General features: G+C 43.3%; 1 protein-coding gene across 6 annotated transcripts in view; it reads right to left on the bottom strand.

Moving 5' to 3' along the window:
* The window catches only part of rab27b (RAB27B, member RAS oncogene family), a 178,570-nt gene that overhangs the window by 36,205 nt on the left and 122,775 nt on the right, over window positions 1-19,590 (bottom strand). For all 6 annotated transcript variants that reach the window (XM_067983695.1, XM_067983667.1, XM_067983677.1 and 3 more), the window contains exon 2: window positions 4,355-4,526. In XM_067983695.1, the coding sequence (XP_067839796.1) occupies window positions 4,355-4,519 (165 nt within the window). In that variant the 5' untranslated portion in view covers window positions 4,520-4,526. The remainder of the gene's footprint in view (window positions 1-4,354; window positions 4,527-19,590) is intronic.

Here is a 19,590-nt window from a genome sequence, read left to right as displayed (position 1 = left end):
ATTACCAGATCCAAAATGGCCTGTTCCCTGGTTGGTTCCCCGACGTATTGGTCTAAGAAACAGTACCTAATACACTCCATGAACTCCTCCTCAGGGCTATTTTTGCCAATTTGATTTGTCCAATCTATGTGAAAGTTAAAATCGTCCATGATTATTGCATTACCTTTTTTACAAGCCCCTCTTATTTCCTGATTTATATTTTGCCCTACAGTGTAACTACTGTTAGGGGGCCTATATACTACTCCCACCAATGATTTCTTTCCCATGCTATTTCTTACCTCCACCCAAATTGATTCGACATTTTGATCTTCTGAGCCAAGATCATTTCTCACTATCAAATCAATTTCATCCTTTATTAACTATATGTTAAATAGTATTTTTAAAAATGTTATATGTGATAAGGGATATCCTCAGGTTTCTATGTAGTCCCATGGAGACCTGTCATTTTGCCTCTCCACTAGTGAGCTAATGGAACATCGGTGACTGTCTCATGCGGAATACTATACATGGACACTCAGGACGGGCGTGAATGCTGATCAGGAAGCGCACAAGCCATGAAAAGTCAGTGCCAGCTGGATTTTTGCCAGTTGAGGACTTCCTAACATTCACCAGGCCTTGTACAGGTCGCTGATACACAGGATTCCTCAAGAAGCTGCTTCCTTACATGCCCAGAACTGATCTCAGTTTAAGAGTTCTCTAGCACAAGGGAAACTCAAAACTGATAGATCTTCAGTGGTTCAAAACCATCGATGAGAGAATTTTTTAAAATTCTGAACATTATATAGATTGGGCGGAGAGAAAAATGACACTTTATATTTGAAATACTGCCCATATTATCCTTCTTCAATTCTCTTTTGAGAAAAAAAGTTGTAATTAAGTGCTATATTAATACTAATAATTAAAATTAAAGTTCACTGCTGGGTTAAACCTGGGCACTTGACTAAGTAGGTTTCTTTTTCCTTATGCTGCTAGCATAGCGTAATAAGAGGCAGCATCTGCAGCCCTTAGGGAAGCATTGCTGTGAAATTCGTCGTGGGTAGTATCAAGATGTTACTCATCACACATCAAGGTTTGGATAGAATCAAGTACACCCTGTCATGCTCTCTTGGGGCATTTTTTTTTATGAAACTGTAAAACATCCCACTTCACATAAATATTTTAAAATAATATCAATGAAAAATCTAGGCTACTGTGTCTTTGAAGAATTGAAAGAAAAGATTTGCATTGCAAATTTAGGACTAATAAAAGGAGGTTCTTCACACCTGTTTCTCATGGGTAATTGGGCAAATTGTTATGTAAGCTGTATGCAATTGATACAATCCACGTTCCATAAATTGGAAAACCTCTCAGTAGCTAAGTTAGAAGATTTAAATTAAATTAATTGGTCATAAGGTAGATCCAGACGAGGCAAGCCATTTGGCTCATCCTAGCTCATCCATCCAGAAAGAGCCCATCACAGCATTCATTCTTAAATAACTCTAGGATTTTTGCCTCCACTATCATTCCTGGAAATTCATCCTACATGTTGATCACTGTGTATGAGGAACTTCCTTCCACTAGTCGTAAATTTGCCTTTTGCTAGTTTAAACCTGTGCACTCTTTTCCTACCATCAGTTTCATTTGAAGTAATGTTCTAGATTTACCTTTTCTATACTGTCTACTATTTGCTATGAAATACTCTTTCAGTCGCATCCTTTCCAGCTTTTTTTGGTCTTTCCTCAGTCTTCTGATGCCAAGGATTAGTGTTGTGAATCTTCTCTGCATGCTTCCGTTACAAATTTGGGACTACCATAGATAACTTCTTGTGCTCAGTAGCATCAGTGGGATAGATTTTGACTTTGTGCCATAGTGAAAAAATAGATGATAGCTAATCGGCAGCCCGGTTTATACCTCTCCCGATTTTTATTTCCATTGAAGCTTTTAATCACCCATCATAATGTCTCTTTCTTTGGCTCAGTTGCCAATTTTTACCTGATAATGCTCCTGTGAAGCACCTTTTGATGTTTTACTACGTTAAAGGTGCTATATAAATGCACGAGAGGTAACAAAGTTCACCTGAGGAAGGAGGAAGCCTCCGAAAGCTTGTGAATTTAAAATAAAATTGCTGGACTATAACTTGGTGTTGTAAAATTGTTTACAAATATAAATGCAAGTTGTTGTAAAATATTTTTCTTTAATAGGTCGCCTCCCTTGACATGACATTCCCATAATCACAGCAGCTCAGGAACCATCAAATTCCATAGGGCAATTGATCCCGTTCTTAGCCAGATATTTATCCAGTTCTTTTTTATATTCATATTAGATGATTATTTGCATAAAAAATATAAACACTCCTTTTGTAGGTATATTTGTACATATAGCAGTAATAATTTACAGCATAAAATTATTGAACAGTAGCTTCCAATCCAGAGACAAGGCAGCTAAATAATTTTTAACATAAAATACCATTTCAAAGGTCAATTAGCTCAGTGCTTAAGATAAACAAATGTGTGCTTCCTTCTTAAAGTAAGTTGAAGTTTATTTATACCCTGATCAAATGGTTGTGGCAAAAAGATTTGTGATTTGGATATTGTTACCAGAAGTTCAAATCTCCTCTGCACCCTCTCTAAGGCCTTGACATCCTTCCTAAAGTGTCAGAATTGGACACAATTCTCCAGCTGAGGCCTAACCTGTGATTTATAAAGATTTAGCATAATTTCCTTGCTTTTGTACTCTATGGGCTCAATTTTAAAAGTAAAAAACGGTTGGGTTGGGGGTGGGGCATTGAAAATTGCCACCATTTCAGACCCGCCCTCAACCCCCCTCCAACCTGCCCATTTCTGGTTTTCACCAAGCCCGACCCTCCAACCCTGATCATCCAACCCCGATCCCCCAACCCCCGACCTCAATCTTCCGACCCACCCCCTCAATGATTGCGGACCCCCGCGATGATCCCCGATCCCACCTCCCCATGACTGACCTCCGATCCCATCCCCCATGACTCGCGACCCCCGTGCCTACCTGTGCCCCGTGCCCACCCGTGCCCCTTGCCCATCCATTCCCCTTGCCCATCTATGCCCCTTGCCCACCCATGCCCCTTGCCCACCCATGCCCTCCCATGCCCCTTCCTCCCGATCCATGCAATCAAAGATTTACCTGCAGATGTCCTCTCCCTGGCTGGTCTCCCGTCCGACTGAGACCAGCCTGTCACTCAGCTGGTCAGTCGGATGGGAAACTGACAAAAAAAACACAAAAGACGTCCGGGAAACCCGTACTAATGGGTTTCCCAATCTCAAATTGACCCCCCCCCCTGCCCACTTCCTGGCTCCATTTGAAAATTAAGCCCTACGCCTCTGTTTATAAAGCCAAGGATATTGTATGCTTTTTAAACAGCCTTCTCAGCTTGTCCTACCACCTTTAAAGATTTGTGTATGTACACCCCAAGGTCTCTCTGTTCCTGCACCCCCTTTAAAATTGTACCATTTAGTTTACATTGCCTCTCCTCTTAGTCAATACTTAGTTAATAGAGTAGATGGGAAGAAACTGTTTCCACTGGCAGGAAAGTCAGTAACCAGAGGACACAGATTTAAGATAATTGACAAAAGAACCAGGAGGCAGATGAGGAGAATTTTTTTTATGCAGTGAGTAGTTATGATTTGGAATGCACTGCCTGGCAGGGTGGTGGAAACAGATTCAGTAGTAACTTTCACAAGGGAATTGGATATATACTTGAAAAGAAAAAAATGTCAGGGCTGTGGGGAAAGAGCAGGGGAGTGGGACCAATTGGATAGCTCTTTCAAAGAGCCAGCATAGGCATGATGGGCCGAATGGCCTCCTTCTGTGCTGTATCATTCTATGATTTTAGGTGCACAAGTGGGGTGAGACTTCCACTCGGTGCAGTAGTTTTTGATCTCGTTTCAGCAGTTCCCTCACAGAAACATGCATGAGCTCAGGAACATGCTGTAGAAAGAATGCAAGACATTAAGCAACATAGTAGATTCTATAACCTCGCTGACTGGAACACCAAAATGCTGCTTGGACCATTGCAAACTCACTTCTCTGACTAAACTAGACCTATGTTTATCATAATTCAGTTCACTACAGAGGTTCCACTCAACCAGAATGGATATTGCAGGAAGGGAAAGCCACCTGTATCTTAAGATTGATATCCGCTATAAGAAAACCCAGTCTTTTCCCCACAACACATGTGAATGGTTGACAAAACAAGAACTTTGCAAGTAAAATGAATAATAAAACTTTTAAAGCAAGTTTATTTCTCTTTTGTAGTATTTTCCCTCTTTAGTCCCTCTTTTGGCCATTATTAGTGGGGTCGGACCACAATTGGAAGGCTTAAAAAAACCAGACATGCACTCACCAGTCTCTTTTCCCGGAAGTCAATTCCCACTGTGGTGACAAACTTGGGGTTGAACTTATTCTCTGTGTATCTGTACAGAAATGTGGTCTTACCAACCCCTGAGTCCCCGAGAGCCAGGAGCTTGATCAGATAATCGTAGTCCCCATCAGTCATAGTGCTATTCATGTTGACCCTGCAAAAAAAACAGGTCAGAAAGAACAGGGCATGAGAACCAAAATATCACAGTGCAGTAGATCACCTTCACTCCTTAGGTCCCATCTTTATTGCTACTGATCAACAAAATACGTTAGTTTCAAATGATCAAAAAGATATGGAGCCACTGGATGCATCTTACCCCAGCAGCTGGTATCAGTGCAAATCTCAAAATAGATATCAATGTTTTAGAAAGTGCTTTGTGATCCCATAGTATGATTCAATCATTCTTAATCCTGTTAAACATACAAAATAGGAACAGGAGTAGGCCATTTAGCCCCTCGAGCCTGTTCCGCCATTCAATGAGATCGTGGTTGTTCTGTGACCTAACTCTATATACCCACCTTAGCCCAATGTCCATTAATACCTTTAGTTAACAAAAATCTATCAATCTCAGATTTAAAATGAACAATTGAGCTAGCATCAACTGCCGTTTGCGGAAGAGAGTTCCAAACTTCTACCACTCTTTATGTGTAGAAGTGTTTCCTAACTTCACTCCTGAAAGTCCTGGCTCTAATTTTTAGGCTATGTCCCCTAGTCCTAGACTCCCCAACCAGCGGAAATAGTTTGATGTTTGATAGTAAAGATGTAGCGCTATTTAATTTAAGAGCAACGTTATACTTTAATTATAATTTATTAAAAATATTGTGCTTGGTACTTTATTCTTGATACTCTCAACTTTATTCCATTATAAATTCATAATATTCACATTCATAATTGAAACTACATGTATAAACCTGTCACACTGTTATTACATCCACTCACCACGCACCTCAGCACCTCACTCTACCGCAAGCCCACGGACAACCTCACGATGCTCCACTTTTCCAGCTTCCACCCTAACCACGTCAAAGAGGCCATCCCCTATGGACAGGCCCTGCGAATACACAGGGTCTGCTCAGACGAGGAGGAACGCGATGGACACCTACAGACGCTGAAAGACGCCCTAGTAAGAACGGGATATGACGCTCGACTCATCGATCGACAGTTCCGACGGGCCACAGCAAAAAATCGCATAGACCTCCTCAGGAGACTAACACGGGACGCAACCAACAGAGTACCCTTTGTCGTCCAGTACTTCCCCGGAGCGGAGAAACTACGCCATGTTCTCCGCAGCCTTCAACATGTCATCAATGACGACGAACACCTCGCTATGGCCATCCCCACACCTCCACTACTCGCCTTTAAACAGCCACCCAACCTCAAACAGACCATCGTTCGCAGCAAATTACCTAGCTTTCAAGAGAACAGCGTCCACGACACCACACAACCCTGCCGCGGTAACCTCTGCAAGACATGCCAGATCATCGACACAGATACCACCATCACACGAGAGGACACCACCCACCAGGTGCATGGTTCATACTCCTGTGACTCGGCCAACGTTGTCTACCTCATACGTTGCAGGAAAGGATGCCCCAGAGCATGGTACATTGGCGAGACCATGCAGACACTGCGACAACGGATGAACGGACACCGCGCAACAATCGCCAAACAGGAGGGTTCCCTCCCAGTCGGGGAACACTTCAGCAGTCAAGGACATTCATCCACCGACCTTCGGGTAAGCGTACTCCAAGGCGGCCTTCGAGACACACGACAACGCAAAATCGTCGAGCAGAAATTGATAGCCAAGTTCCGCACCCATGAGGACGGCCTCAACCGGGATCTTGGGTTCATGTCACGCTACACGTTACCCCACCAGTGAACAAATGTTATCTGTTTTTAATATAACGGGTCAGTTGCTGTCTTTTCTATGTTTCTACCTCTCTATCTCTGTTTTTTTTTTGTTTGTTGTTTTTTTTGGTGATTTGTATATTCTGAGACCTGGCAGGTAACACCTGTCTGTCTGCACACTGATTGCCTTGGCAACGGGCAGTTGAAAAAACTGTCTGTTATCACCAAGCATTGTTCTGTGAATTATAAATGCGACTTCATTTCGAGGACTTCATTTCCACATCGTTCACCTGAGGAAGGAGGTAGCCTCCGAAAGCTTGTGAAATTAAAATAAAATTGCTGGACTATAACTTGGTGTTGTAAAATTGTTTACAATCACCAGTGAAGGCACTGCAGTGTAGTGCCTCAGTTTTGCAACTCCCAGCTCCTCTGCCGACTTTGTGGAAAACCTGCTATGCTCTGAACCTCTGCTTCCTAAATTGCTGTAAGTTTTTTGATATAACTATAATTTATCATTATATCAAAATATTATATAAAATAAAAAACAAAATGTACAACTTTAAAATGGGGACTGAATTACATCTGCGTGTCCTAGGTCAGTTGTCCCCTGCCCTCTGAACCCGGCTTGACCTGAACATAGGAACATAGGAACATAGGCACAGGAGTAGGCCATTCAGCCCCTCGTGCCTGCTCTGCCATTTGATAAGATCATGGCTGATCTGTGATCTAGCTCCATATACCTGCCTTTGGCCCATATCCCTTAATACCTTTGGTTGCCAAAAAACTATCTATCTCAGATTTAAATTTAGCAATTGAGCTAGTATCAATTGCCGTTTGCGAAAGAGAGTTCCAAACTTCTACCACCCTTTGTGTGTAGAAATGTTTTCTAATCTCGCTCCTGAAAGGTCTGGCTCTAATTTTTAGACTGTGCCCCCTGCTCCTAGAATCCCCAACCAGCGGAGATAGTTTCTCTCTATTCACCCTATCCGTTCCCCTTAATATCTTATAAACTTCGATCAGATCACCCCTTAACCTTCGAAACTCCAGAGAATACAACCCCAATTTGTGTAATCTCTCCTCGTAACTTAACCCTTGAAGTCCGGGTATCATATCTTAAGAATACACTTAAGCCCCGATTTTAACTTAACACGTCGGGCGAGATCTGGGCACATTCAGGTTGGACGCCCAATTTAAATAACGCCTGATTTTACGCTCCACTGATTGGAGAAAATTGAGTGGGGTGTAAACTGGGCATCTGACCTGAACACACCCCCTTCTCCCCAGGTACATTAGGTTACTACCTGTGTGCAAAGCCATTAGAGATCGACTCACGTTTTAAGAAAAGTAAAAAAAGGATGGAGTTCAACAGTCCTGAATTTTTTTGAACATTCTTGTTTAAACAATGAATGCTGACAGAAGAGTAACTGAGACCATTAGTGAGAGAGAGCTGATGTTGAACACATGAGGACCTCTGGTTTCCTCTGGAACTTAAGAGTGTCATAGGCCAGGTATATAGCAACAGTGAACATGCAGTGTCACTCCAACTTTGAGAGGACACTGCAGCACCCATATGGTGAGTGCAATATGGTTGCACTTATTGGGGGCGATTGTCATCTGCCTACTGCCCTGTTCATGCTGAAAAATGGGGCAGTAGGCAGAATTTTTTGAAATTAAAAAAACATTTACTTGCCACCTGAGGTTTGTTGAGCACTGGCAGATCGCCAATCCCATTTAAATGAGGCCCAACTATGAAAATAGTTTGGGCCTCTCGGTAGTGCCATCGGGTGGGCAGTGCAATCGCTCCACCCACCATCCACCCAATGTGTGTTCTTTATGAAAATTGGCCCCACAAAATTTAACAAACACACGTCTACTAGCAGATGATAAGGGAGTTTCAAAGGTGTGCTTTAATTCTGGTACTATGTTTGAACCATAACAATGATGCCAACATATCACTCCATCGTTGAGCCACTGCCTAGTGTGGTAGAGGTGATGCAGTTTAATTGGAGTAAAATTTTGAAGCTCTGTATGATTTTTGAGTTGAATTTATGTGTCTACAGATGTAAATTTAGTATGAAAATTGAGCTTGGCAAAAAAAAATTAATTGCATCAGACGTTAGAGTGAAAAACAAGGAATTCATTATTGTGTCAAATTCCAAGTTTTTCTTCTTGAAGAGAGTGGTTTTGGACAGTTTGCAGGGTGTCATTTAAACATATAATTGTGGTATTAGAGTAAAAGGCAAAAAGAGGGAGAGGAGACAGAGGTTGCCTGTAGGAGAACAGTCAAAGTATTGCACCTGTACTTCAATTACCCTCTCCACCACGTAGTATAAATCATGGGGGTGAATTTCCATGGGGTTCTCCCACTCCCACTCATCCATCCTAATTCTGACATAAGAGCTGCAGAATCCCACCTTTTCTGGAGTTTCTGCAGCACTTCCGCCAAAGTTGTGACAGACGAGCGGAAGAACCCCATGTGGAAATTCACATCCCCATTTCTTTTCAGACTTCTAGACTTCATTGTTAAAGCATTCAAAAGTACTTCATTGGCTGTAAAGCGCTTTGGGACGTCCTGAGGTCGTGAGAGTCTTTCTTTTACTTCCCCTTCCATTCAGAACCACCTTCAATGTTTACCTCTTCCACAAACTTTCAAAAGCTTTTTGAAAAAAAAATGAACATTTATGAAAAGAATGAATTTTCAATTGTTTAAAAATTACATACACAGTTTTGATGCAGGATTATTGAGACTTAGCGCTAGTCTGGCTGTACTAGTTCAGCCCCTTTTCTGGGAGGAGTGTTGCAATGTTGCTGTTGGTGCTCATGTGAAGTAGGCCTCTACGAAAGTGGCTCTGATTGCTTATTTTCCCCATTTCCCCAACTGAGTGTCTCTGCAAGACACAGGTTCAAAGCTAGTGGTAGGGCCTTCAGAGTGCAGGAACTTAGAGCTCCAATGACAAGGGTATGTGGAACATCAGCATGCACTTCCACCAGCTTCTACTTTGATTAAAGCAAACTACATGTTTACATTTTTCTAATTAACATTTCTCTGCTAAACAGTGCATATTTTTCTATAAATGCAATAGGTTGAGTGCACTTAGGGAAAGCAAAGCTCAGAAACAATGAAACTTCTTCCCTACTTTCTTTTTTCACTGCTGAGTATACAAAAGATTTTTTTTTAAAACACTTTCATAAATGTGCTATTTGTTTTCATGTTGCCTCTCTCCCTAGGTCTTTCTGCATACAGTTTTGGTCTCCATACTTAAGAAAAGACATACTTGCTCTCGAGGCAGTACAAAGAAGGTTCACTCGGTTAATCCCGGGGATGAGGGAGTGGACATATGAGGAGAGGTCGAGTAGATTGGGACACTACTCATTGGAGTTCAGAAGAATGAGAGGCGATCTTATTGAAACATATAAGATTGTGAAGGGGCTTGATCGGGTGGATGCGGTAAGGATGTTCCCAAAGATGGGTGAAACCAGAACTAGGGGGCATAATCTTAGAATAAGGGGCTGCTCTTTCAAAACTGAGATGAGGAGAAACTTCTTCACTCAGAGGGTGGTAGGTCTGTGGAATTTGCTGCCCCAGGAAGCTGTGGAAGCTACATCATTAGATAAATTTAAAACAGAAATAGACAGTTTTCTAGAAGTAAAGGGAATTAGGGGTTATGGGGAGCGGGCAGGAAATTGGACATGAAGCTGAGTTCGGATCGGTCAATGCCCTGTGGGTGGCGGAGAGGGCCCAGGGGCTGAGTGGCCGGGTCCTGCTCCGACTTCTTGTGTTCTTTAGATTTGTGGTTGGGATCAGATCAGCCATGATCTTATTGAATGGTGGAGCAGGCTCGAGGGGCCGATTGGCCTACTCCTGCTCCTATTTCTTATATTCTTATGTTCTTATGAAAGTTGACTCCAAACCCAATAGGGTAGGTGAGTGCCTATGGTCTGTTGTAGCAACATTTTGTAGCCATCCATGATAGCTTGAATATCAAGATAGACCATAGCCCAAGATAACTTTAAAGAATCCGGAGTAAATGATCTCCATTTTATCCCACAAATCCTGTGATTCGGTAATTGCCATATTTACAAGCTCATGAGCCTTGCCTGATTCAGCCCCGTGCACACCTTTATTGGGGTGGGCCATTGCTTGTACATCTTTACCAAATCTTGTGGTTTGTTCGTTAGAACCTCATTACTCACAGCATTAATGGATGCCGCTCCCAGCCCTACTGTGGCTGCTAGGATCCCCTAATTTGAACGCTGGACAAGGAGAGTGAATAATTATTATACTTCTGCGACACATCAAACAAAGAAAATGGATGAGAAACACGCACTATTTTCCAACTTGTAATGATACGATGTACGATTTAGGTGGAGCATCAGAACAATAGGACCTGACCTGATTTGGGCTGCGTACGCATCACGGAATGGCATTGTTGTGCCACTTCCCGGTACAGGAGTGGTATAGGCATCCACATTAGGGCAGGGCAAAGGGTTCCCCCTTATAGAAGCCGACATCCTTTTGCCTGCTGTCCCACACAAGCATGTCACAATAATGGATGTGTTACATGTAACCTCCCAATATCGCCTGTGCACGTATGTGAAATATGTATACAGATGTTCACGGCAATATTCTATTGTTGGTTGAAAAGGTGTATGTGTAAAAGGTTTCACTATCATGCCATCAAGCAAAGCTCAGAAACAATGAAACTTCTTCCCTACTTTCTTTTTTCACTGCTGAGTATACAAAAGATTTTTTTTTAAAACACTTTCATAAATGTGCTATTTGTTTTCATGTTGCCTCTCTCCCTAGGTCTTTCTGCATACAGTTTTGGTGTCCATACTTAAGAAAAGACATACTTGCTCTCAAGGCAGTACAAAGAAGGTTCACTCGGTTAATCCCGGGGATGAGGGAGTGGACATATGAGGAGAGGTCGAGTAGATTGGGACACTACTCATTGGAGTTCAGAAGAATGAGAGGCGATCTTATTGAAACATATAAGATTGTGAAGGGGCTTAATCGAGTGGATGCGGTAAGGATGTTCCCAAGGATGGGTGAAACTAGAACTAGGGGGCATAATCTTAGAATAAGGGGCTGCTCTTTCAAAACTGAGATGAGGAGAAACTTCTTCACTCAGAGGGTAGTAGGTCTGTGGAATTTGCTGCCCCAGGAAGCTGTGGAAGCTACATCATTAAATAAATTTAAAACAGAAATAGACAGTTTCCTAGAAGTAAAGAGAATTAGGGGTTACGGAAAGCGGGCAGGACATGAATTTAGATTTGAGGTTAGGATCAGATCAGCCATGATCTTATTGAATGGCGGAGCAGGCTCGAGGGGCCGATTGGCCTACTCCTGCTCCTATTTCTTATGTTCTTATGTTCTGGGAACCTGGAGTGTACTGATCTTATATAGGTGTCTGAAACTTTATGTGGAGACCAATAGTTACTAATGGATCACCTGGAAGCAGAGGTTCCTCTAAGAGTAAATATAAAATTATATTCCATAGTACAAAAGGGTAAATAAAAAGTTGTGTTCCTTTGCTGACAACTTAAGTCCCATGCGCTAAAAATGTGCATTTCTTGTATTCCGACAAATCGTACCGTCCTTAATTTATTCTTAATGTAATAAGTACCACATACACAGCATAGAAGGCGATAAAGTGATACAACATATGAGGGATGGTGAGTTCCTTTGTAAGGTGAGCCCAATAGTTGGTGCGGTTTTGCATTATTACCCAACAATAGCAGGAGATAAGCAGCATGGCGGTGGCACCAGGTGAAATTATATATAAGGTATGAATGGAAAAAGTACTTGAATCAAAATAATGAGGGGTTTTGAAAGAGTAGATGGGGAGAAACAGTTTCCACTGGCAAGAGCGTCGGTAACCAGAGGTCACAGATTTATGGCAAAAAAGCTAGGGTTGGGGGGGTGGTGAAGAGAAATTCTGTTACTCAGTGAGTTGTTATGATCTGGAATGCATTACCTGAAATGGTGGTGGAAGCAGATTCAATAGTAACTTTTAAAAGGGAATTGGATCTTTATTTAAAAAGGAAACATTTGTAGAGCTATGGGAAAAAGCAAGGGAGAAGGACTAATTGGTAACTCAGAGAGCTGGCACAGGAACGATGGGCCGAATGGCCTCCTGTGCTGTATGACTCTATGATTGATCAGCAACAGAAAATAAAGAGACAGCAATTGAATCTCAGGACTCAGAACAAACCACCTTGGTCTTGGGGTTTAAGTTGTCACTTGACTGGATTACTGACTTTGTAGAGTACAGCAACCATCACCTCTGTCACTGGCACTACCTTGCATTTGCATGCCGCCTTTAATGTAAAAAGTATCGCAAAGCATTTTGTGATAGAGACAGAGGAATGGACACTGAACTACGCAGGGAGAGATTAGACGGGATGGCCGATAGCATGGTGAAATAGATGGATTTTGAGTAGGTTTTTAAAAGTAGAGAATGAAGCGAGGTGGAGGTTTTAGAGATGGGGATCCAGAGAGTGGGGCTGAGGCAGCAGAAGAGACTACCACCAATGGTGAGGTGAAGAGGAAAGGGTTGCACAAAAGGCTAAAGTCAAAGGACCTATGGATACAGGAGGGGATGTAAAGCTGGAAGAGTTTGCAGAGAGAGGGTGGAGTGAGGCTGTGGATTAATTTGAAGATCTGGATGAAGATTTCAAACTTAATGCGTTAGAATGACAATAATTGATGGGCTGTACATAGTGCAGGATAAGAACATAAGAACATAAAAAATAGGAGCAGGACCAGGCCATCCGGCCCCTCGAGCTTGCTCCGCCATTCAACAAAATCATGGCTGATCTTCTACCTCAACGCCATTTTCCTGCACCATCCCCATATCCCTTGATGCCTTTAATATCTAGAAATCTATCAATCTCTATTTTGAATGACTAAGCCTCCACAGCCCTCTGGGGTAGAGAATTCCAAAGATTCACCACCCTCTGAGTGAAGAAATTTCTCCTCATCTCAGTCCTAAATGGCCTACACCTTATTCTGAGACTGTGACCCCTGGTTCTAGACTCCCAAGCCAGGGGAAACATTCTCCTTGCATCTACCCTGTCGAACCCTGTAAGAATTTTGTATGTTTTAACGAGATCACCTCTCATTCTTCTAAACTCTAGAGAATACAGGCCAAGACTACTCAATCTCTCCTCATACGACAATCCCGCCATCCCAGGAATCAGTCTGGTGAACCTTCATTGCACTCCCTCTATGGCAAGTGTATCCTTTCTTAGGTAAGGAGACCAAAATTGTACACAATACTCCAGGTGCGGTCTCACCAAGACCTTATATAATTGCAGTAAGACATCTTTACTCCTGTATTCAAATCCTCCTGTAATAAAGGCCAACATACCATTTCCCTTCCTAATTGCTTGCTGCACCTGCACGTTAGCTTTCAGTGACTCATGTACAAGGACACCCAGGTCCCTCTGAACATCAACTTTTCCCAATCTCTCACCATTTAAAAAATACTCTGCATTTCTGTTTTTCCTACCAAAGTGGATAACTTCACATTTTTCCACATTATATTCCATCTGCCATGTTCTTGCCCATTCATTTAGCTTGTCTATATCCCCTTGAAGCCTCTTTGCATCCTCCTCACAACTCACATTCCCACCTAGTTTTGTGTCATCAGCAAACTTGGAAATATTACATTTGGTCCCCTCATCCAAATCATTAATGAAGACAGTGACTAGCTGGGGCCCAAGCACCGATCCCTGCGGTACCCCACTAGTCACAGTCTGCCAACCTGAAAAAGACCTGTTTTTTCCTAATCTCTGTTTTCTGTCTGTTAACCAATTCTCAATCCAGGCCAGTATATTACCCCCAATTCCATGTGCTCTAACTTTGTTCACCAACCTCCTGTGTGGGAACTTATCGAAAGCCTTCTGAAAATCCAAATACACCACATCCACTGGTTCCCCCTTATCTATTCTACTAGTTACATTCTCAAAGAACTCCAAAAGGTTTGTCAAACATGATTTCCCTTTCATAAATCCATGTGGACTCTGCCAAATCCTATTATTATTTTCTAAGTGTCCTGTTATCACATCCTTTATAATAGATTCCAGCATTTTCCCTACTACTGATGTCAGACTAACAGGCCTTCAGTTCCCTGTTTTCTCTCTCCCTCCTTTCTTAAATAGTGGGGTTACATTTGCTACCCTCCAATCTGCAGGAATCAGTCCAGAATCTATAGAATTTTGGAAGATGACAACCAATGCATTCACTATCTCTATAGCCACCTCTTTCAAAACCGTGGGATGTAGATCATCTGGTCCTTGGGATTTATCGACTTTCAGTCCCATTAATTTCTCTAGTACTATTTTTTTACTAATACTAATTTCTTTCAGGATAGAATATGGGCTGCTGCATTTTGGAATAGTTGGAGTTTATGGAGGCCAGCGAGGATGCCATTCAACTAATCTAGTTTAGAAACAATAATATGGATATGAGTTTCAACAGTGGAAGGGCTGAGGTAGCAGTGGAAGTATGAGATGTTGCGAAGGTGGAAATAAGCAGTCTTATTGATGGACAGGATGTGGGGTTTGAAGTTCAGCTCTGGATTGAACAGGATACCAAGGTTTCGCAGAGTGTGGTTCAGCCTGAGTGACAGAATTGGGAGGGGATGGAATCAGTGGCAAAGGACTGGAGTCTATGGAAGAGGCTAGTAATAATGGCTTCAGTGTTCCTGATATTCAGTTGAAGGACTCACCTAGTAGCAGGTAACATTCACCTCACATAAGTTCCAGGTAATCACTACCTCGAGCAAGAGATAGCCCTGCCATCTCTGCCTGACCTTCAACAGCCGCCCTATCATTGAACTCTTCCTTATCAATATCCTCAGGGCCATCATTGACAAGAAAATGAATTGGATCTGCCATACCAACACTGCAGCTATAAAGGCAAAGCCTCTCCACCATCTACAAGGCTCAAGTCAGGAGTGTGACGAAATACTCTCTACTTTCCTGAATGGATGCAACCATGACAACACTCAAAAAGCTCGAGACCATCCACAACAGAGCAGTTTGGTTGACTGGCATCCCTGCCACTGAACTCAATATGCAGCACCTCTACCACCGGGACACTGTGGTTGCAATATATATAATTCAGACATTGTACTGCAACATCTTGCTAAGATTACTTCAACAACATTTTCCTCCTCTGCAACCTCTACCACCTAGAAGGACAAAAGCAGCAATGTTGTGGGAACATCAGCACCTCCAAGTGCCCCTCCAAGTCACACACCATCCTAACTTGGATATATATCACCATTCCTTCATCATCACTGGGTCAATATCCTGGAAGTTCTCTCCTGACACAATTGTGGGAGCAATATCAGCAAAAGGACTGCAGTGCTTCAAAGAGAAGGTCCACTACCACCTTTGCAGGGCAACTATGGATGGGCAATAAATGTGGCCTTGTCAGCATTGCCCACACCCCAAAAACAATTTTTTAAAAAGGTGGTCGTGGGGTTAAAAGCAGTGGTGCACATATAGTTGGATGTCCTTAGCATACATACAGAAGCTGTGCCTGTGGATGCGATTACATGTAGCTGAGGAAGAAGAGAGGGGCAAAGGTAGATCCTTTAGGAGACTCCAGAGGTACTGGTGCAGGGAGTGGGAAGAGAAGCCATTGCAGGAGAAACACTGGCTACTTTCAGATAGGTAGGAGTGAAACCATTTGGCAGTGGAGCTAAACAAAGGAGGGGAGATGAAGGAGGATGGCATGATCAACCATATCAAATGTTGCAGAATGATAAACATAAGAACATAAGAAATAGGAGCCGGAGTAGGCCATAAAGCCCCTTGAGCCTGCTCCCCCATTCAATAAGATCATGGCTGATCTTCGACCTCAATTCCACATTTCCACCCGATCCCCATACCCCTTGATTCCCCTAGAGTCCAAAAATCTAGCGATCTCAGTCTTGAATATAATCAATGATTCAGCATCCACAGCCCTCTGGGGTAGAGAATTCCAAAGATTCACCACTCTCTGAGTGAAAATATTCCTCCTCATCTCAGTCCTAAATCATCCACCCCTTATCCTGAGACTGTGTCCCCTAGTTCTAGACTCTCCAGCCAAGGGATACAACCTCTCTGCATCTACCCTTTCAAGCCCTCTAAGAATTTTATACGCTTCAATGAGATCACCTCTCCATCGTCCAAACTCCAGAGAATATAGGCCTATTCTTCACAATCCTGGTCACTATCAACAAAATAGACAGAGCATCGAAAACCTGATAAAACTGACTGGGTTTCTTTCATATCAATCAAGTTACAGACCTCCATAACCTACTTAGTAGTCGCTTAAATAAAAGTTAGAAACTGCCAAAATATAACACAAGTTGTGCCTCATCTTAGTTAAGCGACTGAACAGATATAAAATTTAAGGCCTGGAGTTTCCTCTGCATTTGGGCCCAGGGACACCTGTCATCTGGATGTGAATTAAAAGATTGCGGAGTTTTAGGCGTGAGTTACCCGCGTAACTACATTACATTGTACGTTGAGCGAATGGAAGCCCTTTTTGTTGAAAAGCAGTGCTGGTTGGTGATGGGAAACATGCAAAGCTATGAGTGTGCAGTCTATGCGCGTGTGGGCAAATCCCAGTGCTCGTTTCTCCTGCTTGTCAGACTCAATGGGGAAGCTAATGAATTAAAAGCAAAATACTGCGAATTTGGAAATCTGAAATAAAAACAGAAAATGCTGGAAAAGCTCAGCAAGTGAGGCAGCATCTGTGGAGAAAGAAACAGAGTTAATGTTTCAGGTCGAAGACCTTTCGTCAGAACTGGAAGATGTTAAAGAGTTAACAGTTTTTAAGCAAGTACAGAGCTAGGGAAAGGGGAGGGGGGAAGGGGAGAAAAGAACGAAAGGGAAGACCTGTGAGGGCAAGAGTGATTAAATGACAAAAGGGATGATGGTGCAAGGCAAGGAGGGTGGTAATGGGACAGGTTAAGAAACAAAAGATGGGTCTAGAGGAGCTGTAAATGGCAACAGCAGAACAGCAGCTGCCGACACACAAAAAAAAATGAAGCGTTGGCACCTTGCAAACAGTGCGCCTGTCACCTTCCTGATTGCCGTATGTACGGCAAACAGACTGATGTTGCTGATGTCCCCACAAGAAGTTTGGAAGGAGCCAGAGACATAAATGTTTAGAGCCACGGTAACATCAACAAGTTCCATCCCACCATCAAACTCACCATGGACTACTCCTCAGAATTGGTTTCTTTCTTGGACACACGAATCTCCATCAAAGACGGGCACCTCAGCACCTCACTCTACCGCAAGCCCACAGACAACCTCACGATGCTCCACTTTTCCAGCTTCCACCCTAACCACGTCAAAGAGGCCATCCCCTATGGACAGGCCCAACCAATACACAGGATTTGCTCAGACGAGGAGGAACGCGATGGACACCTACAGATGCTGAAAGACGCCCTCGTAAGAACGGGATATGACGCTCGACTCGTTGATCGACAGTTCCGACGGGCCACAGCGAAAAATCGCATAGACCTCCTCAGAAGACAAACACGGGGCGGAACCAACAGAGTACCCTTCGTCGTCCAGTACTTCCCCGGAGCGGAGAAACTACGCCATGTTCTCCGCAGCCTTCAACATGTCATCGATGACAACGAACACCTCGCTAAGGCCATCCCCACGCCTCCACTACTCGCCTTCAAACAGCCACCCAACCTCAAACAGACCATCGTTCGCAGCAAATTACCCAGCTTTCAGGAGAACAGCGTCCACGACACCACACAATCCTGCCATGGCAACCTCTGCAAGACATGCTAGATCATCGACACAGATACCACCATCACACGAGAGGACACCACCCACCACGTACATGGTTCATACTCCTGTGACTCGGCCAACGTTGTCTACCTCATACGTTGCAGGAAAGGATGCCCCGGAGCATGGTACATTGGCGAGACCATGCAGACACTGCGACAACGGATGAACGGACACCGCGCAACAATCGCCAGACAGGAGGGTTCCCTCCCAGTCGGGGAACACTTCAGCAGTCAAGGACATTCAGCCACTGATCTTCAGGTAAGCGTTCTCCAAGGCGGCCTTCGAGACACACGACAACGCAAAATCGGCGAGCAGAAATTGATAGCCAAGTTCCACACCCATGAGGACGGCCTCAACCGGGATCTTGGGTTCATGTCACGCTACACGTTACCCCACCAGCAGAGAAAAAAAAGTTATCTGTTTTTAATACAACTGGACATTCTCTCTCTCTCTCTCTGCCTTTCGGGCCTCTTTCTCTTTGTCTTTGTAATCTGACCCATTGTGTATTCAGTATACTGGGATGTAATGTTTTCCGTGGCTAACCTGTCTGAACACCAATGACACCTTTGATTGCTGTGATCGTCTCCCAGCCTAATATATGCTATGCGATTTTAGAACCCTTCACTCACTCACCTGACGAAGGAGGTAAGTTCCGAAAGCTTGTGATTTTCAAATAAAACTGTTGGACTATAACCTGGTGTTGTAAGATTCCTTACATTCACTGCCACAGGCAGTGCAGCGAATGTACTGGTGCTGGGCTCTAATTCTCTCTGCAACAGCTGCGATAGGTGAGCAACTGGCTCCCTGTTGAAGTACAGCCACCTTACATACTGCTGCTCTGTGACGTTCAGGTATGATTTTCTGTTTCTGAAGACCCACATGCTGTAAGGCTTCCAACGCCCTTCCCTCCTTCGCTCTCTTCCTGCATCTGTACAGGTCTTTGCTGTCTTCCTTGCTACTGCTCCTCCTCCTGATTTAGCAACCTCAAGGGTAAGTCCAGCAGAATCCCCATGTTCAGCAATTCTTTTTTTTATTCATTCATGGGATGTGGGCATCGCCGGCAAGGCCAGCATTTATTGCCCATCCCTGAAGAAACAAATCTTGCGAAAGAGTTCAGGACCTCACAAAGCTCACTCTTCAGAAGTATTTCACAGCCAAACACTTGCCAAAACAAATTGGTCCAAAAGTACCCTAGAAGCCTAAAATGACTAACCAGAGACTTACTTTAATGGAGGTGAGAATCTGCTCCCAACTGTTACATTGGAACATAGGAAGAGGAGTAGGCCATTCAGCCCCTCGAGCCCTGTCCGCCATTTGATAAGATCATGGCTGATCTGTGATCTAACTCCATATACCTGCCTTTGGCCCATAGCCCTTAATACCTTTGGTTGCCAAAAAGCTATCTATCTCACATTTAAATTTAGCAATTGAGCTAGTATCAATTGCCGTTTGCAGAAGAGAGTTCCAAACTTCTACCACCCTTTGTGTGTAGAAGTGTTTTCTAAACAGTTCCCGCCATGGTTTTCTGGATGGGTTTAGGAAGTGACATCTCGGGC

Source organism: Heptranchias perlo, chromosome 1, assembly GCF_035084215.1.
Source record: "Heptranchias perlo isolate sHepPer1 chromosome 1, sHepPer1.hap1, whole genome shotgun sequence".
Taxonomy (NCBI): Eukaryota; Metazoa; Chordata; class Chondrichthyes; order Hexanchiformes; family Hexanchidae; genus Heptranchias; species Heptranchias perlo.
The sequence above is the reverse complement of the archived record's forward strand: the minus strand, read 5'-3'. Positions and strand labels throughout refer to the sequence as shown.